This window comes from Petromyzon marinus, chromosome 3, assembly GCF_048934315.1.
Source record: "Petromyzon marinus isolate PM22_M1 ecotype Great Lakes invasive population chromosome 3, UKy_Petmar_22M1.pri1.0, whole genome shotgun sequence".
In the NCBI taxonomy this organism is placed as follows: Eukaryota; Metazoa; Chordata; class Hyperoartia; order Petromyzontiformes; family Petromyzontidae; genus Petromyzon; species Petromyzon marinus.
In genome coordinates, this window is record NC_133669.1 from 3,971,824 (window position 1) to 3,995,282 (window position 23,459).

The window sequence follows — 23,459 nt, forward strand, 5'->3', positions numbered from 1 at the left end:
CAGGCATTTATTGTCGCTGGTTAGTGTTTGGTTAAAATGAGCACGAGGAAAATAGCAGCAGTGGGAAAAAAACCGAGTACCTTACCCTTTTTTTGAGTCAAGTATTCTCTTTGTGTGGTACCGGGGGACAGAATGTTCGAGCTACCACAATTGATATTCAGACAGATGCCAAAGGAAGTGTTTGTTGATCATAGCATTTGTTACGGGTTACAAAGCGAGATTTCGTACGCGGGGCATCGTTGCGGTCGGGCAGGGAAGGCCTTGCGGCTCATTTAACTCGCGCGGTAATTCGGCCTTAATTGCTCATCGTTACTACGAAACAATATTTTCTCATTGACATTTTGAGATGCGCAGTTAAATAAAAACCTGTTCTTTCATTCAAAGCCAAGGCCGAGCGTCTCGCCACTCAAACAAGCACGGGGCTGGATTCGTCCCACATTGGCCTGTCTCGGCCAATGATATGAATTCCACATTCTTATGGAAGGGGCCATTCTTCCATAGCCCTGCCATTCTCCCATCGGACAATCATTGTCGACTTAGAAAAACGCTACCCATTTTATTGATGCTGGAGGGCTAAAAGTTCTGATTTGACCCCCCTCCCCCCCCCGACCTTCTGACTGTAGGTTGGCAGCTCTTACCAGAGGGCTACTTTAATGTTAGCCATGGCCAGCACAAAGACAAAGATTCCCCGTGTAGCCTTAATGGATTGTTGGGGCAAGTGCTGTTAGCGAGCACCTATGAAGGCCAGCACTGTGGCCCACGAGGGGGGTGGGTGGCCAGCACCACGCCCGGGCCGCCTTTGTCTCTCCCAAGTGGCGATATTTACACACTGCACCAGGTACTCAGGACCGATTCAGATAATCAGTCACTGGTGTTGGCCGTGAGCGGGAATCGAACTCGGGTCGCCGGGTTCGTAGCACAGCGCGCTAACCGTTACACCACCGCTGCCCACGCACGCACACGCGTGCACACTCACATGTGCACGCACACACGGGCAGATACATTCTCAGTGTGCTTTGCGGGCCCAACGCATTAACCCTCATCATTGTTATTATAAAAAACAAATTCTGCAACACACATAAAAACAAAAAGCCTAGCGAATAAACCAAATGACCCAGGCGGAACAATGAATGCAATTAAACATTGACACCGTCAGCAAGAATGGGTTGAGCTGACGTTTAGCTCAGCTGAGCCCAGCACTGGGAGCGCTGTAATTTTTTTCCTTCCTCCACCTCCCCGTGATTTCACCAAGAGCAACCTCTGAGGCCCCCCCCCGTCACCCCCCACCGGTGTGGAAATGCTCAAGGGCTAAGCGTCTCGTTTCTCGTTTCATCCTGACCGAGCGGAATTAGATCTCTGCGCTCGAGCGCTCGGCCGGAGAGGTCACAGCTAGGTTGATGCACAAATCACAACCCTGCAGCGTGCGGGTGCCGCTTGTGGCGGCGATTACGCACACCGATAAATCCGGGCAAACTTGGAGGTCGGTGTTTTGGTGGGTCGCACTGAGATCGTGCGCACGAGACTCTTTTCATCCACCCATTAGCTGTTGCCGGCAACGAAGTGGCATCTGTCGTCGGTGACGGTTATGCAGGGAGGGTTTCTGGCCTCTTCGTCAATAGGTTGGCCTGCCTGTTAATAGGTTGGCATGTCCGTAATTGTTTTGAGTGTTATTCACTCGTATGCGCGAGCGTTTTTGATGTCGGAGGTAACCGGAGGTATCTGAGCCAGTTAGTCAGGGGTCACGTCAGCTCGCTTAACATCATGCCTGATATGATCTAATGCCCTGTAATGTAAATGCAGATTTAGATCTCTCTGAGAGAGAGCCCAAGGCTGTTGTGAATATCGTCCGAAGCCGGGAAACGCTACCCTACTGCACATCATTAAAATACAACGCCGGGGTTGATAATCACAATGGAAATTAATTATGTTTGGTTTTAATTTGTCGTTGCGGCCTGTCAAATGAGCAGCGCTGGGGCGAGTTGCACGGTGAGAACAAAAGCACATCGCACGGAGCCGTGGTCAATCCCCCGGCTGGACGAAAGCTTCCCCCCCTCCCCATGCAGCCGCCACCACCTCTCAACTATCACGCGATGCAAATGACCCGCCTATTGCCTGCGCACACGTCGATTTCATTGCTCCACCTTCCCTCTGCGGACGTCCTCTCGGAGGAATGAGGTAACGACACTCCGTTATTGGGGCAAGGCGGTTGACACAGTGGTGAGCAACACTGTGCGATGAACCCGGTGACGTGATTATAAAAAAATACTATTTCGCTTGTTTACCCAGGAAACCCTCACTGAGCCTCAAGGAGCGTCCTGCCAAGCGTTCACAGTCGGGTGTTATGTTGCTATGTGTAATCCCGATTGAGTGATAATTTTTCAGAATGTAATGTTAGGCTATGACGAGTCACATTGTATGGGGGGTGGGGAGGGTGATTTGGCTATGGGAGGAAACTGGAGAACCTGGAGCGAACCAATGCAGAACACGGGGAGAACATACAAACTCCACACAGATAGGCAATCGAGTCGAGAATTGAACCCATGCCCTTCTTGCTGCGAGCCTCACGTTTAGCACTGTGCCACCCTACCACCCATGAGTTCAATTCTTTGCCACAGCTAACATCAGTGGGAAATTGTATCTGAACCATTAGTACTGACCAGCATGGTGAAGTATGCATTAATCTCCATGACTGATATGATATGTGGGGAGGCATTTATTCAAGTAGATTGTCAACAGGATGAAAATTCGCATTTTATTAAACCATTATTATCACCCAATTTTCAATGTATAATCATATTATCATTACTTACCATGACCTGGTGGATTAATGTTTGTAATCAGTCGTCAGTGACTGATTAAATATCTAAAGTCATCCTCCTTAACAATGACCGCGGGAAGTGCCTATGTGGCACTCAGCATTCGTCATTCACAGGCGCTGCGTAGCCACGAACTTGTGTGTGTGTGTGTGTGTGCGCGCGCTCGCGCGAGATCGATTCCCCTTGTCCGTATAATATGCGTGCCGCGCGATGATTTACGCTCGCGCCGTTTACGGGACGTGGCTCCTGGACCCCCTCCGCGACTCCGTGAGCCACCTCTGGGCACATCCGTTCTGCCGTTGACCCCAAAGCCCCCCGCGGGCTGTTCTCGTTCACACGTCGGTCCGTCCACACGAGGCGTCCCTTCATCCCGTCGTCGATCAGTCGCGAGCGTCTCATTCCATCCGCACGCATCATCTCTCGCCGTCATCACCGTTCCGTGCCGACTCTGTCCGTGTCAGCTGCTGCATTGCCGGCCGCGCCTGTTTTACCGTGTCTCTTTAAGTGGCGGCTGGGTGACCGCCCCAGGTTTTGCTGATGACACAGCCATTGTATAACGTCCAATGAGAATGAACTACTTGGAAACGTGTTCAACTAACTATTAACCGACATTTTTTTTTATTTTACCAGATAAGGCCCACTGAGCGATACAGCTTTTTTTTTCAGAAGTGACCTAACGATCTCAAATGATAGTTACAAGTATGTCGTAAAAAAGGTCGCCATGTTCGGCTCAGGGAGAGAGATGGTAATGCCTTGGGGAGGCCTTCAACCAGCAGTGGATTTTAAATTTCGATTTAAAGCTTTCGTGACTGCAATGATTCATCTTCTTTGGTTCTTTCGGTAAAGTCACGTAGAATGAGAATAAAATAATAAATTGATAAAATAAAATAACACAATAATATTCTCACGACGTTTCGGCTGTCCTACCAGACAGTCTCGTCCCTTCACCTGATGAAGGCTGCTTGTGTTGTGGCCGAAACGTCGTGAGAATATTATTGTGTTATTTTATTTCATCTATCAGCAGTGGATTGATCATGGCTGATGATGATGATGGTGGTGGCGGCATGCGAGTGTCTCCCTTCTCATCTCAGCATGGCCCGGTGCTCACCCTCCATTGGGGAGCGTAAACCAATGCCGGAAATTTCCCATTCCATTGGCAGAAATGTTGTGCTGATATTAGTGGTCATCCATTCCTCCCCCTCCTCTCAGCTTTCTATCCTGTCTCTTCCCTGTGTCTTTCCATCTGTCTGTCCTTTTTCATTTATTTGTCTATACATCCTGAATTTAATCTCACACCTGTGTGTGTGTGTGTGTAAACATTCAAAATCTGCCTTAGGAACGTGGAATTTCCACTGCTCGCTCGGGTGGGCGGCAAATGGAGACGAGCACCGTACCCCCCTCCCTCTCCCCACCCGCGCTCGTCAGGCCAGGGAGCCCCAGCGTGAGCAGCAGCTGCCTCCAGCGGACCGCGCTCAGAAGGGGCAGCGTTGTCTCCGTGTGCGTGTGGTGCGTGGGTGCCTAGGAGCTGGCGCGGGAGCGGTACGAGAAGCAGCAGCTCGGGCAGCGGCTGGAGGACAACGAGGACGTCGTGCGCAAGCTTCACGCCGAGATTGATCTTCTCAACCGGGTGAGGAAGGGGGCCACCCCGGCTGCGCGCCCCCCCAAGGCCAAGGCCCCCCCCCCCCCCCCCCCGCGGTTCTTCACGGGCGTGAAAAGATCGGCTCGCCGTCGGGCACGAGAAGGAACCCGCGGCTTCAAGGGCTCTCCGAGACCTCCGGCCTTCACGCCAACGGCTGTTTATTTATTTTTTACAATTGATGTTAAGTGTCCGGGTCACGCGAGTGCCGCGGTGCCTCGACTGACGTTTGTGATGGGTTCCCCGCACGGCTGTCACCCCCCCTACCCCCCCCCCCCCCCCACGAGGCTCTGCCCGCCAGAGCCGCCCCCCCTCCCACCCCCCCAGCCTCCTCAGCCTCAGCTGCAACAAGCGGTGGTCGTGAGCGACGGATCAGGCGTACCGCCGGGGGAATCGGTAGCGGTGCTGCGGTTTGGGTCCTTTTATTTGTTTGTTAAATACAATCTTGTGGCCTGGATGGTTATTGGAAAATCGCGATTTGCAACAAAACCGACCGATTCTCATTCATTTATTCCTTGGATTCAATCGCAGTTGGTTAGGCGATCCGATCCGGCCTGATTTTGATTGGAGTTGATTTTAACTGTGGTATTTAAGGAGGTTTTAAAACGGTATTTAGTTTGCTCATGGATTTTCAATTGCACTCTGAATCCATTTTTAATTCTGAATATTAAAGTATCTTAATCTCCAATGTAGTATTAAACATAACTAAAGCACATGGTGTAACATAAGCATATGAAATCAGTAAACATTACTAAATATAGTTTTTCTTCAAGTGCTGTGCTGTAAGAGACTAGTGAATGACTGGTGGATGGCTGGTGGATGACTAATGCGAACTGCATTTCCATGCAGTTCTCATTATGCTCGGAAATAGCACGGGATGGATTAATTCGCAAGATACCAAGTACCGGATTATGCGCGATTGGAATCGATTGTGTGAGACCCAATTACAGTAACGTGTGATCTTTGCGAGTGATGCGTAAAGTGTACAGTGGGGTGAGTTAGAGGGGAGGAAATCGCAAGGAAACGACTAAATGAGACGGTGAAAATTTTTACGAAGATAATCGGTTGCTGATTCGGCTCGAGATCTCGAATCGTAAAAAAATGATCACGAAGGGGGTGAGTGTGTTGTTACATCTTACAGTCATTTTTTTTAACTCAATATTCAAACAAATTTGGGTTGCAATGTTTAAAGTTACGGTTTACTATATCTCTATTGACTGCGATTGCTATTTATTTCCCACCTATTTACAATTTACTTACCATGTTAATATTTGGATGTTCCTTTGAAACATTTAGTGTGATCAAATACAATATTGTGTATTACTTGATGCCACCAAATGCATCTCGTAAGGTTTGAGCCGTTTCTCTGTACGAAAAACCAATATAATTTTTTTATGTATAATTGATCGGACATAATCCGATGCAACTATTTTGTTCACAATCCGATTTTCATTCGGATAATTTCCGATTGTAACAACGTCACAGCTGATCTCCAGATTGGGTCAGATAACCTCACAATTTCCGATTATGACCTGATCTGACGGACACCCCTCGTAATCAAACTGTCAAAGATAAGTACGGATCATCACTTATGATCAAGTCAGCGGCGTAGTTATTGAGATGCCAGCGGCGGCAGCGGCAAGCAGTGGCAGCCAATGCTTATAGATCATGATGCAAAGCATACGATCACTGCAGAGTGTTGTTGTTGTTTCCAAGGTTATGTCAACCTCATTGTTAAACAGTCAACAAAAGACAAAGTGTGTGTCCTCTGCTCAATCGAGTGACTGGCTGGCTCTCATATCAGCGCCCATGGCCCTGAGCCAGACGAGTAAATTCTAATATCCACGGAAGGGTCCATTCTACCCATGGGGATGGCCTTTTGTTGGCTTACCCACCAAGTGTTGCAGATTTTACCCACCGTGTGGACAGAGTCATGGACCTGAGGGGGATAATGCCACTTAAGTGGAAATAATTTGATTAATAATTTCGCGTTTGCCCCTTTGTACGGCATCTTGAAATACAAGGGGAAAACGTATGTCAGAATCGGAATATTTACTTATACTGGAGGAATCTGATGAGCTATAAAGGTATTTTTCACATAAGTCCGGTATTTTTCACATATGTCCCTTATTTCACAGATGTCCAGTAATGTATGTTGAACTTCCTTTGCACCGTACGTAGCCAACCGTGCTAATCGGAGGTGCGGGGGAAGGACAACAAACTAAACACAAAATTTCACTTGTAGAGAAATGAGTTTTCAATCTAGATTTAAAAGTGTATGCTTCAGTGGCTTCCTAATAAAATAGTGGCTACATGCTGAATACATTTCAAAGAGGGGCATTTATCTGCATATGCCCTTGCTTGCAGCTCTGTCTGTCACAGCACCCTTTACTGCCTGCCACGAGGTTATGACTTTCCACCACGGAATGCCCTTTCATCCACCTCCAAATCGACACGGGGACTTCTCTCCTTTTGAAAAGCTGTTTCTCGAACGGATGCGTCGCTCGCTTATCACTGATGCCGTCGTGTTTTTCGCTCCGTTCGTCAGGATCTAGACGACCTGGAGGACGAAAACGAGCAGCTGAAGGAAGAGAACAAGACTCTGCTGCGTGTGGTGGGCCAGCTGACTAAGTGAGGTGTGGCAGCAGCATCGCGGTGGCGGGGAGGGGGTGGTGGGCGCGCAGAAGCTCTCCTGCACAGCCGAGGCCGTCCTGCGAAAATCACCGACCTCCTGCAAAAACTAGCCTTTGTAGCGAGACGAGAATCGCCCGTCCCTTTGTGCGTTGTTGTCCCCCGTTCAGCTGCCGATCTAAAAGTAGTTTGGGGATTTAAAAAAAATAAAAGTTTTTGTTTTCTTCCCCTTTTGTTTGTCACCCACTGGACCGGCGACACCGATGCCGGCGACGGCCAGTTGTGGTTCCCGCATTTAGCCAGGCCAGGGGGGGACGTCGCGGGAAGACGGCGTGATGTGCGCCGCTTCCTGAACCAGCCAGCGGTTTGGGGGAAATAAAATAAATGAATCTATCAATGTGGGGGGTGAGGCGCGAGGCGAATTTCAGGAGTGGTGGGGGGGGAGAGGTCTGTTGCGGGGTGGTTGCTTTGGGAAGCTAGAATATCAATTTTGCACATTGCCCATCGCCCCTTTCATGTCAGCCGACTGGGGATTCATATCGGGGGGGGGGGGTGGTCTTTTGTAAGGAAAAGGCGGTGGTGGGGGAGTGCAACTCCTGAGAATAGCCTGAACGGTGTTCCTCCAAGGGGGGATGGCGGCGCTGTGAAGAACGCTTGCGCACACGAGGACAGTGTCAACCTCTTTCTCACCTCGGCTGTCGATCGGACGTGGCAAGGGCGCGGAGACCCTGGGAGTCGACGGAGAGTCCCTGAACCACGAAGGATGCGAGAAAGCGGAGACCGGGGGGGGGGGTGGGGGGGTGGACTGTTGGAGAGTTACACACGTGTTTGCTTGCTTTTTCCAGCCACGCTGGCACAGGTGCGCGGGCGTGGATGTGTTTGTTGACGTCGCCGTCGAGGACGTCTGAGCTGTGGAATTTCGTTGCAAAAAGTTTTCAGCGAAAAGATAAAACCCCCCCCCCCCTACGAATTGCAGTGACGTGAGCGACTTTTTAGCATGCTGAAGTGCCTTGTCAACTATTTGACACTTGTCAGAAATGCTGTACAATCATTCGCGCGAGTGTTTTCCGCTTTGTTGGCAGAGCGATCGATGAGCCCACTCTCGCCAGTTTAACGTCGCAAACAGCGCACGCTTTGAAGGCCTCTTTGTTCGTCGCGCACTTTCACGGAGCGCTTTCGAGCACCGTGCATGCTTTCTTCGGTTTATTTCCCAGCGTCATTATCACTTTGAGCATATCTCTTGAACGGCGTGTTGAGGTTGGATTTCGACTGGCTGTTGTGCGCATACTGTATACGTGGGTCGACGCACGCATGGATGCCACCATCTTTGAACACTGGCCACTGTCATGGCGGATTACAGTACGGTTGCAACCCGTCCTGGTTTTCCCAGGATCGTCCTCTTATTGAGGTGGCTTTTAGCTCTATCCCGGGAATCTATAAAGCTTTCCCGTAACATCAAAAGTCGCAGTTTTTGTCAGTTACATGACGAGAACAACACACTTCGTATATTGGTTTTGCATGTATTTCTCCTCTGTTCTGGTATTGCACGCTGTTATTGTTTTTCCCGTGATATGTCCCGGTTTTTTTTATGTATACCTTTGAGAGGTGGCAAGCAGCTAACCCAAAGTCACAGCATCTCGCATTGAGCGATCACGATTTTGCCCACTCTTAATTCACAACTCACGAAGTGAGGTTTCGCAAATTACCTCATAGGCTCTTGTGCGTGTGTGTGTGCGCGCACTACTAACCCGACCGCCAGAGTTCGATTCCCGCTCACGGCCAACACCAGTGACGAATATCTGAACCGGTCATGGGCCTTTCTTAGGTCGACTCAACCTTAAATGAATACCTGGTGCGGTGTATAGTAAACATTGGCACTGGGGAGACAAAGGCGGCCGGGCGTGGTGTTGGTCACCCACCCCCCTCGTGTGCCGTTCCGGCCTTCATAGCTGGTCGCGAACAGCACTTGCCCCAAAAGTCTGTTAAAGGCTATACGGGAGATCCTTTGCCTTTGTGACAGTTTAAAAAAAAGAAACAACTGGCTTGTTGTGTTTCTGATGTGGTCTTTGATTAATCACTTGCCCGTTTTTGCCTAAGCGTGTTTGGTTAGACGTGGACACAATCGTGGGCACTGGTCACACCCTTCCATAACAAGATTCAAATTGAACAGGTTAATGATAAATGAATCATTTGGCGGGACCCCGGGGTTCCGCAAAAATCAGGTCAATAATTATTATTGTTTCAGTCCGCCCACTCATGATCCCGACAGCAACGCACCGCCCGCCCAGACTCAGGTGGCGATCAACACGATGGGCGCCACCCCACCGGCCAAACGCGAGCCCCGGGGGGCGTCCGCCGCAGTCACGCACGGCGACGACGCCCTCCGGTCAGCCGTCGATCCTTAGCTTCTTTGCCTAGGCGAGCCCCGCCCCCCAGGCAGTGAATTTAACGTGTTTATGTAATTTTTCAACTTTTTATGAAACTTAGTGCCCCGAGTAGCTCTTTACGAGGCCAATCGATTGACGCTAGTTTTGTTGTCGGTAAGGCAACAAGACTCGTGTCGCTACGTGGGGTTTCCCACCCCGGGGCAGTGATGGGACCCCGGGGTCCCGCCAATTGCTTCAAATAATGACGGGATACATTTTCTGATGGCCAGTCGGCCAAAATGTCGATATGTCGTGTCCTCTCCATAAGAGTTCAAAAGCGTACGAATTATTATTTTCCTGTTATTTCACGTATATATATCTTCACAGAAGCAGAAACTTGATGACTCTTACAGGAATAAGCATTGGTTTGTTTGAAATGTAATCTATCGATAATGAATGCATATGCTCGTATGTACACATTCATATTATATTACTGTGCCTTGTATTACTGTATATTTACTGAAAAATAAAGAGCGCTAAACGATGCGTTTGGTGCACCAAGTGGATCGTTTAAAGTGACCGTTGTGAGTTTCAAGTCAATCAATTGTACAGCCCTTTATCAAGCCACTGCTGGATGAATGTCTTCCCCCCACGCTGGATATGACCCCCCCCCCCTTTCCCTAACAGGAGCACATGCACCAATTTTCAACGTTGGGACGGCCCTGCCTACTGCGGCCCGTCGCACATTGGCTGGATGTATTGTGTGAAGCGTTTGTGGATACCACGTGCCCACCGTGGGCTCTACTGGGCAGGCAAGGGGGGGCTGCATTGGCTGGGTCATGTGCCACCCCCCCACACACTTGGCAATCACAAGCCCTGGCAGTTTTTGTTTGGCCAGCCAGAGTGACCCGTTGAGGCGCAGCGGGGATGAAAGGAGCAGGACCTGCAGCCAAGCAAGGCGATTGCCATCGATGTCTGCAGAGAGATGTTTCCTTGAGGAAATGAGTGAGATGTGTTTGGGGAATTGAGGGGAATTGAGTGACATACGATGACTAATTTGTTTGAGGACTGTCGTGGCGTCAGTAACTAACTCCAATGAGTGAGCAGCATCGATCCTCCCTGCCATCGAGCCCCGTGGATGCCGACACTTTTACCGTCGACCCTTTTGACGACTACCCCGTAAGATGACCTTTTTTTTTTTTTAGGCCGCATGACCTAAAAAGACGCCGTTAGATCGCTTGATGGCCCGGCCGCCTAATTGGGCCAGCTGACTGGCACTCGGCACCGTCGTTTAATTGACCCCGAACTTCGCGCGAAACGGAGCTCTGTCGCGAGCGATATTCATGAAACCTATTGGCACGTGACGTTGTTTTTCACATTCCGCCTCGTCGGAGGCGTGTACACACGTAGGGGAATTTTTGTTTGTTTGTCGGCAAGCTTTCGTCAATGAACACAAGCGGAGTCGATAACTCGAACGGAGAAACTTGCGGTACTGACTTGGATGTCTCATTTGCATGACTTATCAGCAGGACGTTGGCAGACTGTCGGTATCCGGCGACACTTCATGAACCAGTTGGGGTGGGAATTTGTTCCAAGTGGAGTGACTGTCGTGGCGTCAGTAACTAACTCTACGTTTTTGTTTTCCTTCCACAGTTGTGCTGCACGGCTCTCCGATGAGTTTTCGGGGGTCGTGCCGCGCGTTTTCCGGCGCGATGTCCCGACGTTTCGAGGGCAAGGAGCGAGCTTTGCTCAGTCCTGTTGCCGTAGAAGCTCCCGTCGCGTGGAGCGCAGTGTCGGGACGCCGCGTCGAACAACACGCCGCGCTACGGCCCGAAAAGCCGTCGGTGGGACGGCGAGGTAGCAACGTTAAGCTGGACACCACCAACCGCTCGAGCTGGACTCGTATGTTGCATCACTCTAAAACACTGATGAACGTTATCGGCATAGGTCAAACTCGCTCTCGACAACCCACCGCCGTCGACAGAGCAACACGCTATTCGGGGCGCCGCCGTGGCGCCACGGGCCAGCGGTGAGCGAGGTTTTGCCCGCCCGTTGCAGGGGTTCGCGGTTCCAATCCGGCAGGCCGCCCTGCTTATTGTTGCGCCGCCTGCTTCGCGGGGGGACGTTAATGGTCCCGCGAGATCGTTCGAAAAGAGCAGCGCCATTGTGTACCGAGTGTCGGTGGTCCAACATTTTCAGGCATCAAAAATGGCCTGCAAGCTTGCTCAGCTGGGACCATACACAGCAGCGTCGCTCGCCGCTGCGAAGCTACCGCAGACAGAAACACGGGCACCTTCCTTCGCGATAGCCCCTTGCGCCGGTGGGAATGGCGCGTGTACCAAACGTACTCATTTATTATAAAGGTCCGATAAGAGGAGTTTCTCGACGAGTTGCGGGGAATAAGTAGCCAAGCGAGTTTCGTTCCGACGCCAGCGTTCCATCTCCAACGCCAGGAGGCTCACCAAGTGCAGGCCCTTTCACGTCCTTGGCAGCGCCCCCCCGTTGCCACCTGGGTGAACACATTTTTTTTTTGGGCGTCGCTTGCGAGGATGCACGGGCACCACGGTTCAGCCTTCGCACAGACTTTTATTTCGATTATTGCAGCAAAAGAGCAGCCACAGTCGTTATATTTCTGTTGACAAAATTGACATTTGTAATCAATAATAACAAAGTATAGTGGTAATTATAATAACATGTGAGGACTCTTCTAAACACTTTTCGTTCAACAATTTAAACATTGTAGATGATTTATTTTAGTGCACACGGTTACTCAACTACAGTTAACAGCGCCAACACAGAGCATGCAACTTAGGGCAGGCCTATGTAGGAACTGTGAAAGGTTAAACGTGGATTTGTTTCTTTTCTCGATAACGTGTTTTATATGTTCTCGTTTTTTTTTAACAGACGTGATATGTGCAGCCACCGGTTAGACTATCGATTCTCCCTCCCAATCTGGCAGCTCAAAGGGTAACTCATCGCCTGTGTATGACCCGTCCCCTCCCATAACTTTAAAGCCAGTAAGCGTACATTTTATAATACAGTTTGATTTATTATACCATAAGTTTATTGTAATGGCAGGGGACATGCACCGAATGAGAGAGGGACTGCGGTGATGCCTGCTTACCGCACGCTCGGATCATTTTATTTTTTGCAAGTTTTAAAAACCGCTCCAAAAAGCTGCCCTCGCATTATTCGACGCGGCCGTCGCACCTTCTCGCCACGCTCGGCGTTAGCCATTGACCTCTATGCCTGCCTCCAACCAAAACTGAATTATCTGGGGTTCACCTCTGATACAAAGGTAACTCGACGTAGACGCAATACACGCGGCTGTCACAGGCTTGGTGAGGCCACTCGCCGAGCGTCTGTCTTGTCGGAAATTGGGCTGCACTACTTTCACTCTGGCCACAATAATAACAACGAAGAGGCCACCCAAAGTTAAAACACGAGTGTCGGGAAAATTAAAAAAAGCCAACCCCGTAATCTTTCACAGCACCCCGAACGTGTGGCCACATGGAGATGCACGGTGGCTGGTATAGACCACGGACAGACGATTAGAAACAGAACGACACGGAACGTAGCATTCATTTAGATGAGAAATGAAACCATTTTAATGACGAACAATGCACTCATGTTGCGCAATGATAGCTACAAACTGTACAGCACCACAGACCTCACTGAAAAAAAGAAACCAGAAGCGTAAGCACTGTACTCAAATAAATACATACGTACATAAATATTAGCAAAACGATATAGTTGCGTGGTATCTCTTTTTTAAAATGTAGTTTAAAACGGCCGTACCCATCACCTATGTCACTAACCGCTATGCACCAACTCTGCGTAATTCGGAATGCAACGCGCGCGGGATATTGTTCGTGGCTAAAGTATCGTTTCGATTGGAAGGAGCTGCACACGCGTCTACTTGACACATGCACGTTTGATAGCGGAGAAGCAATCGAGGGGGAAAGTAAAATCTAGAAGGGCCCAACCCCCCCCCCCCCCACCGTGATTCAGTGGAGACCCAAGGGGCAGTCCTGAAAGTTGAGAATTTTGGTGCCATCATCTCGACTTTTGTGAACGTCCTTTGTCCCAAATACTCGGTGTCCTTGGCGAGGTTTGAATCACTGTCTTTGTTGCCTTTTTTAATTCTTCCCCGTCATGCCATGAAGCAAGATGAGTGGTGCCAGGCTTGGATCAGTGCGAGTCAGTTTGAGGTATCCGTTGAGATCCAGACATTGTATAACTTTCCTTACCCCTCTGATGCCAAATTAACTGATCTGAGTAAGGTGGCTCTTTTTTTGTTTAGGCAAAGAATCCAGGCGAGGTGAGGAGGTATTGGGATTGAAGAGGGTTGGTCAAAAGGTAGATAATAATGATGTTTAACATGTTTAAATATATTTTGTATATGTCCCGGTATATGTTTTGCATTTACATTTTACACTCTCCTCACTAATTTTCAGTCCAATTTTCAATGTATCCAAGGTCTCCCTTGCTGAAGTTTATTAATTTTCGCAATTGGCCATTTCATGGTAAAATTAAAAGCCACCGACTGACCGTCATTTGACCCTGTGACATAATAACAACAACAACCCTCAAACAGCTCTCTCGGTTCAGGAAAGTTAGTTAGGCTTCGTGATTAAAAGGCCTAATGCAACCGTGACCTGCTTTTCGAATCCATGGGAACCAGCTGTCCCAGTTCCAATCAATCCCTGGCCCACATCCCCTTGCTTTGTTTGACGCAGCTGTTTGCAAGATAGTGTAGCGCTGTCTGTGATCACTGATTGAAGGGACACTGTATGTATATATTGATCGATATCCCATCCGGGGGATGGGGGGTACTGGTGTCGAGATTAAGTAGTGTTGCTCTGTGATTGTTCGGACGAAGGACATGATATATCGATCGCTGATTGAAGGACACAACATTGGTCACGTGGACAGGATATCTGTTGCTATTTTCGTGGCAGCACGCGGGTGGGGGGGAGATGTGCATTCGTGATATTTGTCACTACCTGGAACACCTTTATTACTTCCTTCTGAGCTGCCTCCTCTCGCAAACCTGCCTTTGGTTATGACGTTCACTGCTCGGATGGTCACTCAAGAGTGGGTTCTGTTCGCAGCCTGGACTCTGCAACAGGTTAATGTTTTGTAAGGCTCATTGAGCATAGGTTTAAAAAAAACGATTTTTGAGAATCAACGTTGTCAGTGCTGCTGGGCGCTGCTGTAGATGTTTTGCTCAGAGCGATAAAGGGGTACCTGTATTACTGCTTTATTTATTTTACGAAGTGGTGTTTGTGGATGGCAGTGCAGCAAGTAGTGCAGTGTTGTCTGATTGGATCCGATTTTGGGAGTCCTGCATTTCTTCCACAGGCACAAATAATCAACGGGACAGACATCCCAAGTATGACCATCCAAAAAATCTTGGAGGCTTAGCGAGCCTTACGTGGCTAAAAGGCCTATAACTAATAATATCATAATTACTATAAACAATAATTGAACACTAATTTACTTCCCTGTGTTAATCAATGGCAGAGCGAAGGCCTCCCCATGCCGTGTCAGTCACGCACAGAGTTCAGCAGCCTCCATCCTGGTACCTGGCTGCCCCTAGCTGTCTCATGCACATAGCCTGCATATGTTATTGACATTCACATATATGTTTCACTTCAGCCAGACTTACGCTCAGATTTGCGACATTAGACCGGATTTGAATCCGCATCGGGCATGCGGTTAATTTTATCCCTGGTGCAGAGCGTTAACTGACATGCCGGGGTTTAAGGGGCAAGCTTTTAACGGACGTCACGGGGACGTCAAGAGGACCGGTAGCTGGGGCAAAGACGCACAAAACATCGCGCACTTGAACGGTACTCAGTCGAGAAAGCAAATAGCTGTGCACATCACGCGGGGGAAAATAAATAAACCCAAAGCGAAGCTACGTTTCCATAAAAATGTGAGACGAGTCAGTGCCCAGTGTTGCGTGAACAAAACAATCCTACATGCCTATATTTAATGTTTTTAATTTAATCATGTCCAACACCTTGGGAGCATGTGAATATTTTTTTGTATTCCATAAAAGTACGTTTCTGGCGGAGCATCGTGTCGGCAGACTCATTTTTTTTATATATATGACAGACAAGCAGTTAGAAAATCCTGTCAAGTAAAAAAAAGTTCTCCCTTGCAAGAGACTTGTTGGCTCACAACTTGTTTTAAATAAAGCCTCCAAATGACTGATGGCTCGATAGGCTGCGATTAGAATTTACACCCTGGATTTTAATTTGACCTTTGGAGCCTGACAGCCACAACATTTTGATGGGAACGCAGTTTACACATTCAACCGATCACTGCAGCCGCGTGCAGCGCGGAGCGATTACGCCATACGCACTCAGGGAAACGCACACACACGCTTAATATCATGAGACGTCACGATCGCAAACGGCGGGGTGGAGAAAGAAGCCTCGCGGCCATATGGAACATCCTATCCCCGGGTGCTGCAATAACAAGCACCACATTTAGGTGGAAACGGCATCGGAGTGCGGTCTCCCAAGCAAGCGTGGTTCTCAAGCCTGGCATTTCGGAGCCTGCACACGGGCTCGGATTAAGGTCGCTCTGGGCCCTGCGCCAGGGCCTATTTATCTTATAACGGCCCCCCGTACTACCAATGGCTCAAGATCCTGCTGCCACCCACCCCACGCACACGTTTTTTTGCGCCTGCCCCGTGTAGGGTCCAGAGGCAATTACAGCCTCATGGCTTCTGGATAATGAATCGGGCCCTCACGGTGGCTGGGTCTCGCCGGGGGTCTTGATCTCACACCTTAGGTCTGTGGCCAGTAGTGGGCTGTGCTGTTTGTCGGGGCTCCACGGAGGAGTGGACCCTCCGGTTGCCTCTGAGAAGGCCCCCCTTCACGTGACGGGTAATCCGGGCCTGCCTGCGTGATTTGTTTTTGTTGTTGTTGTCGCTACGCCCTCACACCGCTCTCTCAGCGCGAGGTGGTTGTGTAGAGGGCCGCCTCGGTAGACCTTTTCCAATGTGAAAGCATAGAGCACAGGGTCACACGTCTATCATCGAGCCAATAAACAGCAAGCGTGTTGTCATATATAATCTTAACACGGATTAAATCTACCGGGTAATACGTACATCGTCGTCATTTTTTAAAGCATTTTTTTTGTTGTTGTTAAAGTTATGTAATAAAAACCTTTTTTTTCTTCTTCTCGTGTGGCAATTATTTTATATATATTTTTAAATTTTATTTTAAACATCGACAGTAAAGGGGCTTTAGGTTTCATACAAGGGAAGCACAACGGACATGCCTTATGATCACACTGAAGACATCATATATTCATGCTATATCTACACTTAAAACAGCGGGAATGGGCTTCGGGCTGGCCAGAAACGACTGTGTGATCAGTCACCCCCGGGCAGGACGGCGGGTTAAAGAGGTCCGTGATCGAATAAACATCGGTAATGAAACAACAGAGATGTAGTCTCAAGCACACACAGCCATCATCATCATCATCGCCACCGACGTGTCAACGGCGGGCGGGGAGGGGGGTAGCGTACGGCATGAGCACAAGGAACAGGGCTTGACGTGAACAACAAGGGAGCATTTATATACAGAACACCAAACAGGAACGAGGGCTAGCGTCGTATACAGGTATAGGTGGGTGGGGGGGGGGCGGTGGAGACGCCTGTGAACGAGGAAGGGTAATATATTGTATCTACAGTGTCTCACTGAGCGGTTTGCTGTGCAGGAGGGGTCATGGAGGGGAGGTTGGGGGGGGGGGACATCACACATACGACGACAACGACAACACAACCGACGTTTTAACAGCGCCGCGCGAACTATGGGGTCTGCGCCCGCCGTGCGGTCCGCGGAGGAGATCCCACGCGGCGTGCCACGTGGGAATGGCTTAGCGCCACCACGACTTTGAACATGCACACGAAACGAACAAAACGGACAAACAAAACAATTTTTTTGCGCACGCGTGGCGGGGCGAGGATTTGGGGGGGGGGGGGGTCTAAGCTGGGGGGGGGGGGCACGGGAGCAAAGGGCAGGGAGACAGGAAAGGTGGGCAGCTGCGGAGCGATCGGGCTGGGGTTGATGTTGCGTGGTAAGGAGCTGGCTGCCCGGCTGAGTGACTGGAAGGTGAGGTGAGAAACAGGAGGAGGATGATGAGGAGGGCTTTTGGTTGTATAATTAGCCCAAGCCTTAGTTTGTGCACAAACATTAAACGAAGAAACACGCAACGATAACCGGGCGTTCGCCACTTAGTGGCGGTGGCGTCACCACGGCGCTTGTGCCAGCTTAGGTGCAACTCGAGGTACGAACATACACGCGCACGCACGCAACGCAACGCACGTGGCCTGCGTGCCCATGGTGAACTTTTGGATAAATATCCAGATGGTCGAAAATTTTCGGCGTCAAGCTGACACCGTTGCATTGCTTGGCTAATAAGAGCCAAGGCGCATCAAAGTATTTTTTTGTTTATTTAAAGGCGGGTTCACACCCGAGCAGATCAGTCGCATATCGATCGAGTTGTCGTGGACGTCTCTGCGACCGAGAGCGATTTCGGTTGCGCGACTGATCGCCCGGGGTAGCGGCACCGCCTCTAGGCGTCTGCCTCCGAGTTCACCGGGAGCGAGGTGTCGCTTGCGCACGCAGACATGCGGAACGCAACATGTAAACACAAGCACGCACGCACAGCACACGGTAAACACACAACAAATATCCCCGTGGAGCCTGCGACAGACTGTTGGGGCAAGTGCTGTTAGCGAGCACCTACGAAGGCCAGAACGGGCACACGAGGGTGTGGGTGACCAACACCACGCCCGGCCGCCTTTGTATCCCCAGTGGCGATGTTTACACACCGCACCAGGTACTCATTTGAGGCTGAGTCGACCTAGGGGAGGCCCAGGACCGGTTCAGATAATCGTCACTGATTTTGGACGTGAGCGGGAATCGAACTCGGGTCGCCGGGTATCGTAGCGCAACGTAGCGCTAACCGCTACACTACCGCTACCCACACAACACACACATTAACACATACACATTAACACACCCATTTACACACGTAAACACACCCATTTACACACAAATAAACACCCATTAACACACACACACACGAAGACACATGGACTTAAATAAATACACTTAAATAAATACACACATGAATACACAAAGACATTTAAATAAACACGCATAAACACACGTACATAGACACACCGAAACAAACACACACGTAATACACATAAACGCACACACATAAAAAAACACACACACACATAAACAACAATAACAGCCGCCATTCGCCACCAAGTGGCGGTGACGTCACCACGGCGCGTGTGCCAGGCTAGGTGCACCTCGAAGGACACACAAAAAGTACACGAACAAAAGACGCACAACATCGACAGACACACAAAGCCACACATCTGACGGGTGCCGGGCGAGGCGAGAACGGTGATGCGGAGCAGGGCAGTGCTCAGGGTGGTGGGGCGAGCGGGAATTGATGATGATGATAAGGAGGAGGGGGGGGGCAGAGTTGGCAAGGAACGGGGAAGTTCCGGGGCAAGAGGTAAGGACGGGGGAACACGAGGAAGGGCAGAGCAGGTGAAGGCCAGGTTCGGATCAAGAGTGCCGTGTTCAGGCAAGCGGTGGGTGGTGGGTGGTGGTGGTGTTCTGGGAGAGACGGACAGCGTTGACCTAAGCCGGAGGAGCTAAGCGGAGGGGCTGAGGGTTATTATTCGCGAGGGGGGGGGGGGGGTCACTTCTTGCTGCCTAGACTGGCGTCCACCTCCTCCTCGGGCTTGAGCGTGTGCCACTGGGCGATGGGCCGCCGCGGGTTTGCCAGCATGTCGGACCAGTGCCGGAGCTCCGTGCCGGACGCGTTGCAGCCCACGAAGAGCTTGCCGATGGCCTCGTTCTTGCCCAGCTTGTCGTAGTCCAGCACCGTGACCACCACCTGCACTTTCTGTGGGGATGGGGAATGTGGAGAGGAGGTTAGCGCCCCTCTCGGCCGTACGGACGGCATGGACTGAGGCGCAGGCCAGGTTGCGGTCAAGCGTTGTGGGTTCCTCCGGAGCGTTGAAGTTGGGGACGGTGGTGGTGGTGGTGGCTGGGCAGGTTAGGGATGGAGATCTGTACGCGGAGACGTCGGAGCGCGCTAGAGCGCAACGCGGTTGGCTGCCTGTGAATGGTGTGTGCGTGGGGTGTGTGCGTGCTGACTGTGTGTGTGCTGATTGTGTGTGTAGGGTGCTGACTGTGTAGGGTGCTGACTGTGTGTGTAGGGTGCTGACTGTGTAGGGTGCTGACTGTGTGTGTAGGGTGCTGACTGTGTAGGGTGCTGACTGTGTAGGGTGCTGACTGTGTGTGTGTAGGGTGCTGACTGTGTGTGTAGGGTCCTGACTGTGTTGGGTGTTGACTGTGTGTGTAGGGTGCTGACTGTGTAGGGTGCTGACTGTGTAGGGTGCTGACTGTGTAGGGTGCTGACTGTAGGGTGCTGACTGTGTGTGTAGGGTGCTGACTGTGTGTAGGGTGCTGACTGTGTAGGGTGCTGACTGTGTAGGGTGCTGACTGTGTGTAGGGTGGGTGCTGACTGTGTGTGTAGGGTGCTGACTGTGTAGGGTGCTGACTGTGTGTGTAGGGTGCTGACTGTGTGTGTAGGGTGCTGACTGTGTGTGTAGGGTGCTGACTGTGTGTGTAGGGTGCTGACTGTGTGTGTAGGGTCCTGACTGTGTGTGTAGGGTGCTGACTGTGTGTGTAGGGTCCTGACTGTGTGTGTGTGTTGGGTGCTGACTGTGTGTGTGTTTTTACTGTGTGAATGTGTGTAGGGTGCTGACTGTATATGTGTGCTGACCGTGTGAATGTGTATGCAGACTGTGTCTTTGTTGAACAGGAGTGCAAAATGTTGTGGCTTAGCCATATCTAAAATTGTATCGGTGCTGTCCAGACACCCACTTTACAGCCACAGTGGTTGTGGCCCTGACGTGGGTCGTGAGGTTATGCTGGTTGGGTAGCAGCAGTGAAGAGGGATGGGCAGGAACACATTGTGAAGAAAAATGATTACATGGCCAAAAGCTGTGTGTGGCGAGGCACACGCCTGTAATTCTGTTCTCGTGTATGGCAGCAACGCGTTCAGAGGCTGATTGCTAATGTCCAAGTCTGGTAGCCACGAGAGGTCATCGAGAGAGAGAGAGAGAGTTCGTGTCGTATTGCTTGCTATTCCTCCTTCATTGAAGGAGCACAGACTGCAGTGGTTATACTATTTGGTCTATAGTTTGGGTTGCATGGCCACAGTCGTACTGTGGCTCGTGTCTTTAATTCTACATTGATGAAGGAGGTGTGTGCATCGGCCTGTTGATGTTGTTCTGACATGGTTCACGGTTGTACAGCGGTGTTTTTTTAGGAGGAATGTCAAAGCCAGGCAGTTGTGATGTTTGGGTGTCAAATGAGGAGTTTATTCTGGACACCCACGTTGTTAACATCTCGGCACCGTGGCACCGACGGGGTTTTGCTTGGACTGTAAGGGTGCCACGGTGGCTAGGAGATGTTAACTACCTCGCCTGGTAGACAGGAGGTCGTGGGTTCGATTCCGACTGTGACACCTGTTGTATATTCTTGGGTCTTTCGGTAAAGTCACGTAGATGGGTTCAAAGAAAATAACAAAATAACATAAAACTACCACGTTTCGATCGCAACACAAGCAATCATTCATCATCTCCATCTCCTGATGACGATTGCTTGTGTTGCGATCGAAACGTAGTTTTTTGTCATTTTCTTTGAACCTATCTACGTGACTTTACCGAAATACCCAATAATATGAATTCCTGCAGTCACTAAAGCTTTAAGTCAAGATTACACCTGTTGTATATTTGGAGTTTGCATGCTTTACTCGTAGTCCTGTTGATTTTTCTCCGGATAACTTCGGGGTTTGCCTCCACATTTAGAAACATGCGTTCAGAGTATTTGGCTGCTATAAATTTGAACATAACCCACTTCGTTGAGCTATCATTTGTGGCCAGGTCACTTGTGAAAGAGCTGTATAGCTCAGTGGGCCTTACCTCGTAAAATAAAAAATGCTTAATAGTTTAGTTTTCATGAGCTGGCGTTGCCAGTGAGCTGCTACCAGTTTAGTTTTTAGTTCCACTCTGTTCGCCAGCGTTATTGCGGATCTTTTAATCCAGATATGATCATTAAGTGCTAGATGCCTGTGGCCAACGTTCTGGATGACTGATTGGTACTTACGTGTGGAGAGACTTAAAAATTGCAGAGTTATTTAAATAGCCAGCAGATGGCAGTACAGAAAGTACAACAATGATTAATTAAACAGGTCAATGAATCTGCTTTGGCATTGAAATAAAACAAAACAATGTCGTGCCAACAACCAATGGGCTTTCTGGAGTAATGTTGTTCAGTCACATTTATTTAAACTTTGGAAACGCTGGAGAGGTTTTAACTTTGATAAATCTCGTCAGCATGGCATGGCCTTTGGAATAAAAGGCCGGATATTAGAAGCAATTGCCATCCATGAACACTCTGTAACTCCAAGTCACATTGGACAGAATGCAATGTGGAGTTCTAAGCACGGTTGTCGACAATGCAAGCTCTAACCAGGCTCAATGTTGCTTAGCTTCTGAGATCTGACGAGGCTGAGCACATTCCAGGTGATTTACATTCTCCGTGTCCTCCGGTTTTTCCCTCCACGTTTAGAATCAACGTGCATTTAGAGTATTTGACTGATATCAATGTCCACGTCAATAAGCCACTTAGTTCAGCTATCATTTGTGGCCAGGCCGCTTCTGAAAAAGAGCTACATAGCTCAGTGGGCCTTACCTGGTTTTCTCTAGATGTTCGTGTTCTCCTACCCCCCAAACCGTATTTGATAAGGAATTGGCTGAACATGCCAAGCAGGCCCTGGTGAAAATGTCTTGGGACCGTGTGAGGTTTTCCAGGACAGACACGATCTATTATAATAAAAGTTGCCTGCGTAATGGCTTCTTCCTACATGAAATGTAGACATTAGCATCCGTTTATTTGCACAGGCAGATCTCTCAGTCCCTGTGTAAGGGAGCAAGAGGGCGGAACGTCAGCTGAAGTCGGAGCTCACATTTGCGGGATGCGTCACTGCTGAATGAAGTTGTACAAGCGAGTGGATAAGAACGATAAAGAGTGGAAAAGGAACCAAGGGAGAATCTGCAATGTCCAGCTGGGATCTAGGATCATTCGCTACACCAAGATCTAGATAAAAAAGTAAAAAAAAAATATACACTATACACGTTTGTGTTGGATATAATTTTGGTTTCACATTGAAGTGTTTATAAATTACATATAAGTTCAGTAAAAACAAATACCATGAATACGACTGGTTTTGCCCGCTGTAATTTTTTCCTGTTATTGCAACATGTTTACTGGTGCTTCAAATGTTACCCTATTTATAACCATCCTATATGTTGCTATGGTGCCTTCGGGTTGTGCAATGATATTTTAATACTAGCATGTTTTCCAGGCAGGACCAAACTATTTTTTTATCCTGCTGTAATGTGGAATTGCATAATAAATACATTAAAATGAGCAGCGGTTATAATTAAATTTGTGTATTAAACCACACGGGATATCTCATTTACATAATTGGCTACAATGGGACCCCACAGAAAGCGTTTATAATTAGGGTCGTGTGCGGGTCACCCTGTCAAGGTCACGGGAGTCACGCGTTAGGAGCTCTGTGCGCCGTGATTAATGTTTATACATTTTCCTTACAAAGGACCGCACTCACATGCACGCGCGCGCGCCGCATTTACTCGCACGCACAAGTGTCACGGTCAGCATTGCCGGCGCTCTCTCAGCAACATCCTAGTGGCTCTCGTAATTAATGAGTTCTGCCGCTGCGGCGGGCTTAATGATGTGTTTTTCTTTATTCCAAATCTGCGTAATTGTTAGCTGGCATCGCCGCGCCGCGGTCGACAGAGTGGCTGCGCGGTGAACCCCAACGAAACGAGTTTGATTACCGGTCACGGCTGATATCAAT

At 49.5% G+C, this 23,459-nt stretch overlaps 2 protein-coding genes across 8 annotated transcripts in view; one reads left to right on the plus strand and one right to left on the minus strand.

The window, feature by feature from the left end:
* PAWR (pro-apoptotic WT1 regulator) overlaps positions 1 to 10,028 on the plus strand; it is a 140,763-nt gene extending 130,735 nt beyond the window's left edge. For all 5 annotated transcript variants that reach the window (XM_032971091.2, XM_032971118.2, XM_076072834.1 and 2 more), the window contains exons 6-7: positions 4,339 to 4,443; positions 7,001 to 10,028. In XM_032971091.2, coding sequence (XP_032826982.2) covers positions 4,339 to 4,443; positions 7,001 to 7,087 — 192 coding nt within the window. In that variant the 3' untranslated portion in view covers positions 7,088 to 10,028. The remainder of the gene's footprint in view (positions 1 to 4,338; positions 4,444 to 7,000) is intronic.
* A 1,987-nt stretch (positions 10,029 to 12,015) lies between these two features.
* LOC116952091 (synaptotagmin-2) overlaps positions 12,016 to 23,459 on the minus strand; it is a 305,791-nt gene continuing 294,347 nt past the window's right edge. For all 3 annotated transcript variants that reach the window (XM_032971142.2, XM_032971134.2, XM_076072826.1), the window contains one exon: positions 12,016 to 19,406. In XM_032971142.2, coding sequence (XP_032827033.1) covers positions 19,200 to 19,406 — 207 coding nt within the window. In that variant the 3' untranslated portion in view covers positions 12,016 to 19,199. The remainder of the gene's footprint in view (positions 19,407 to 23,459) is intronic.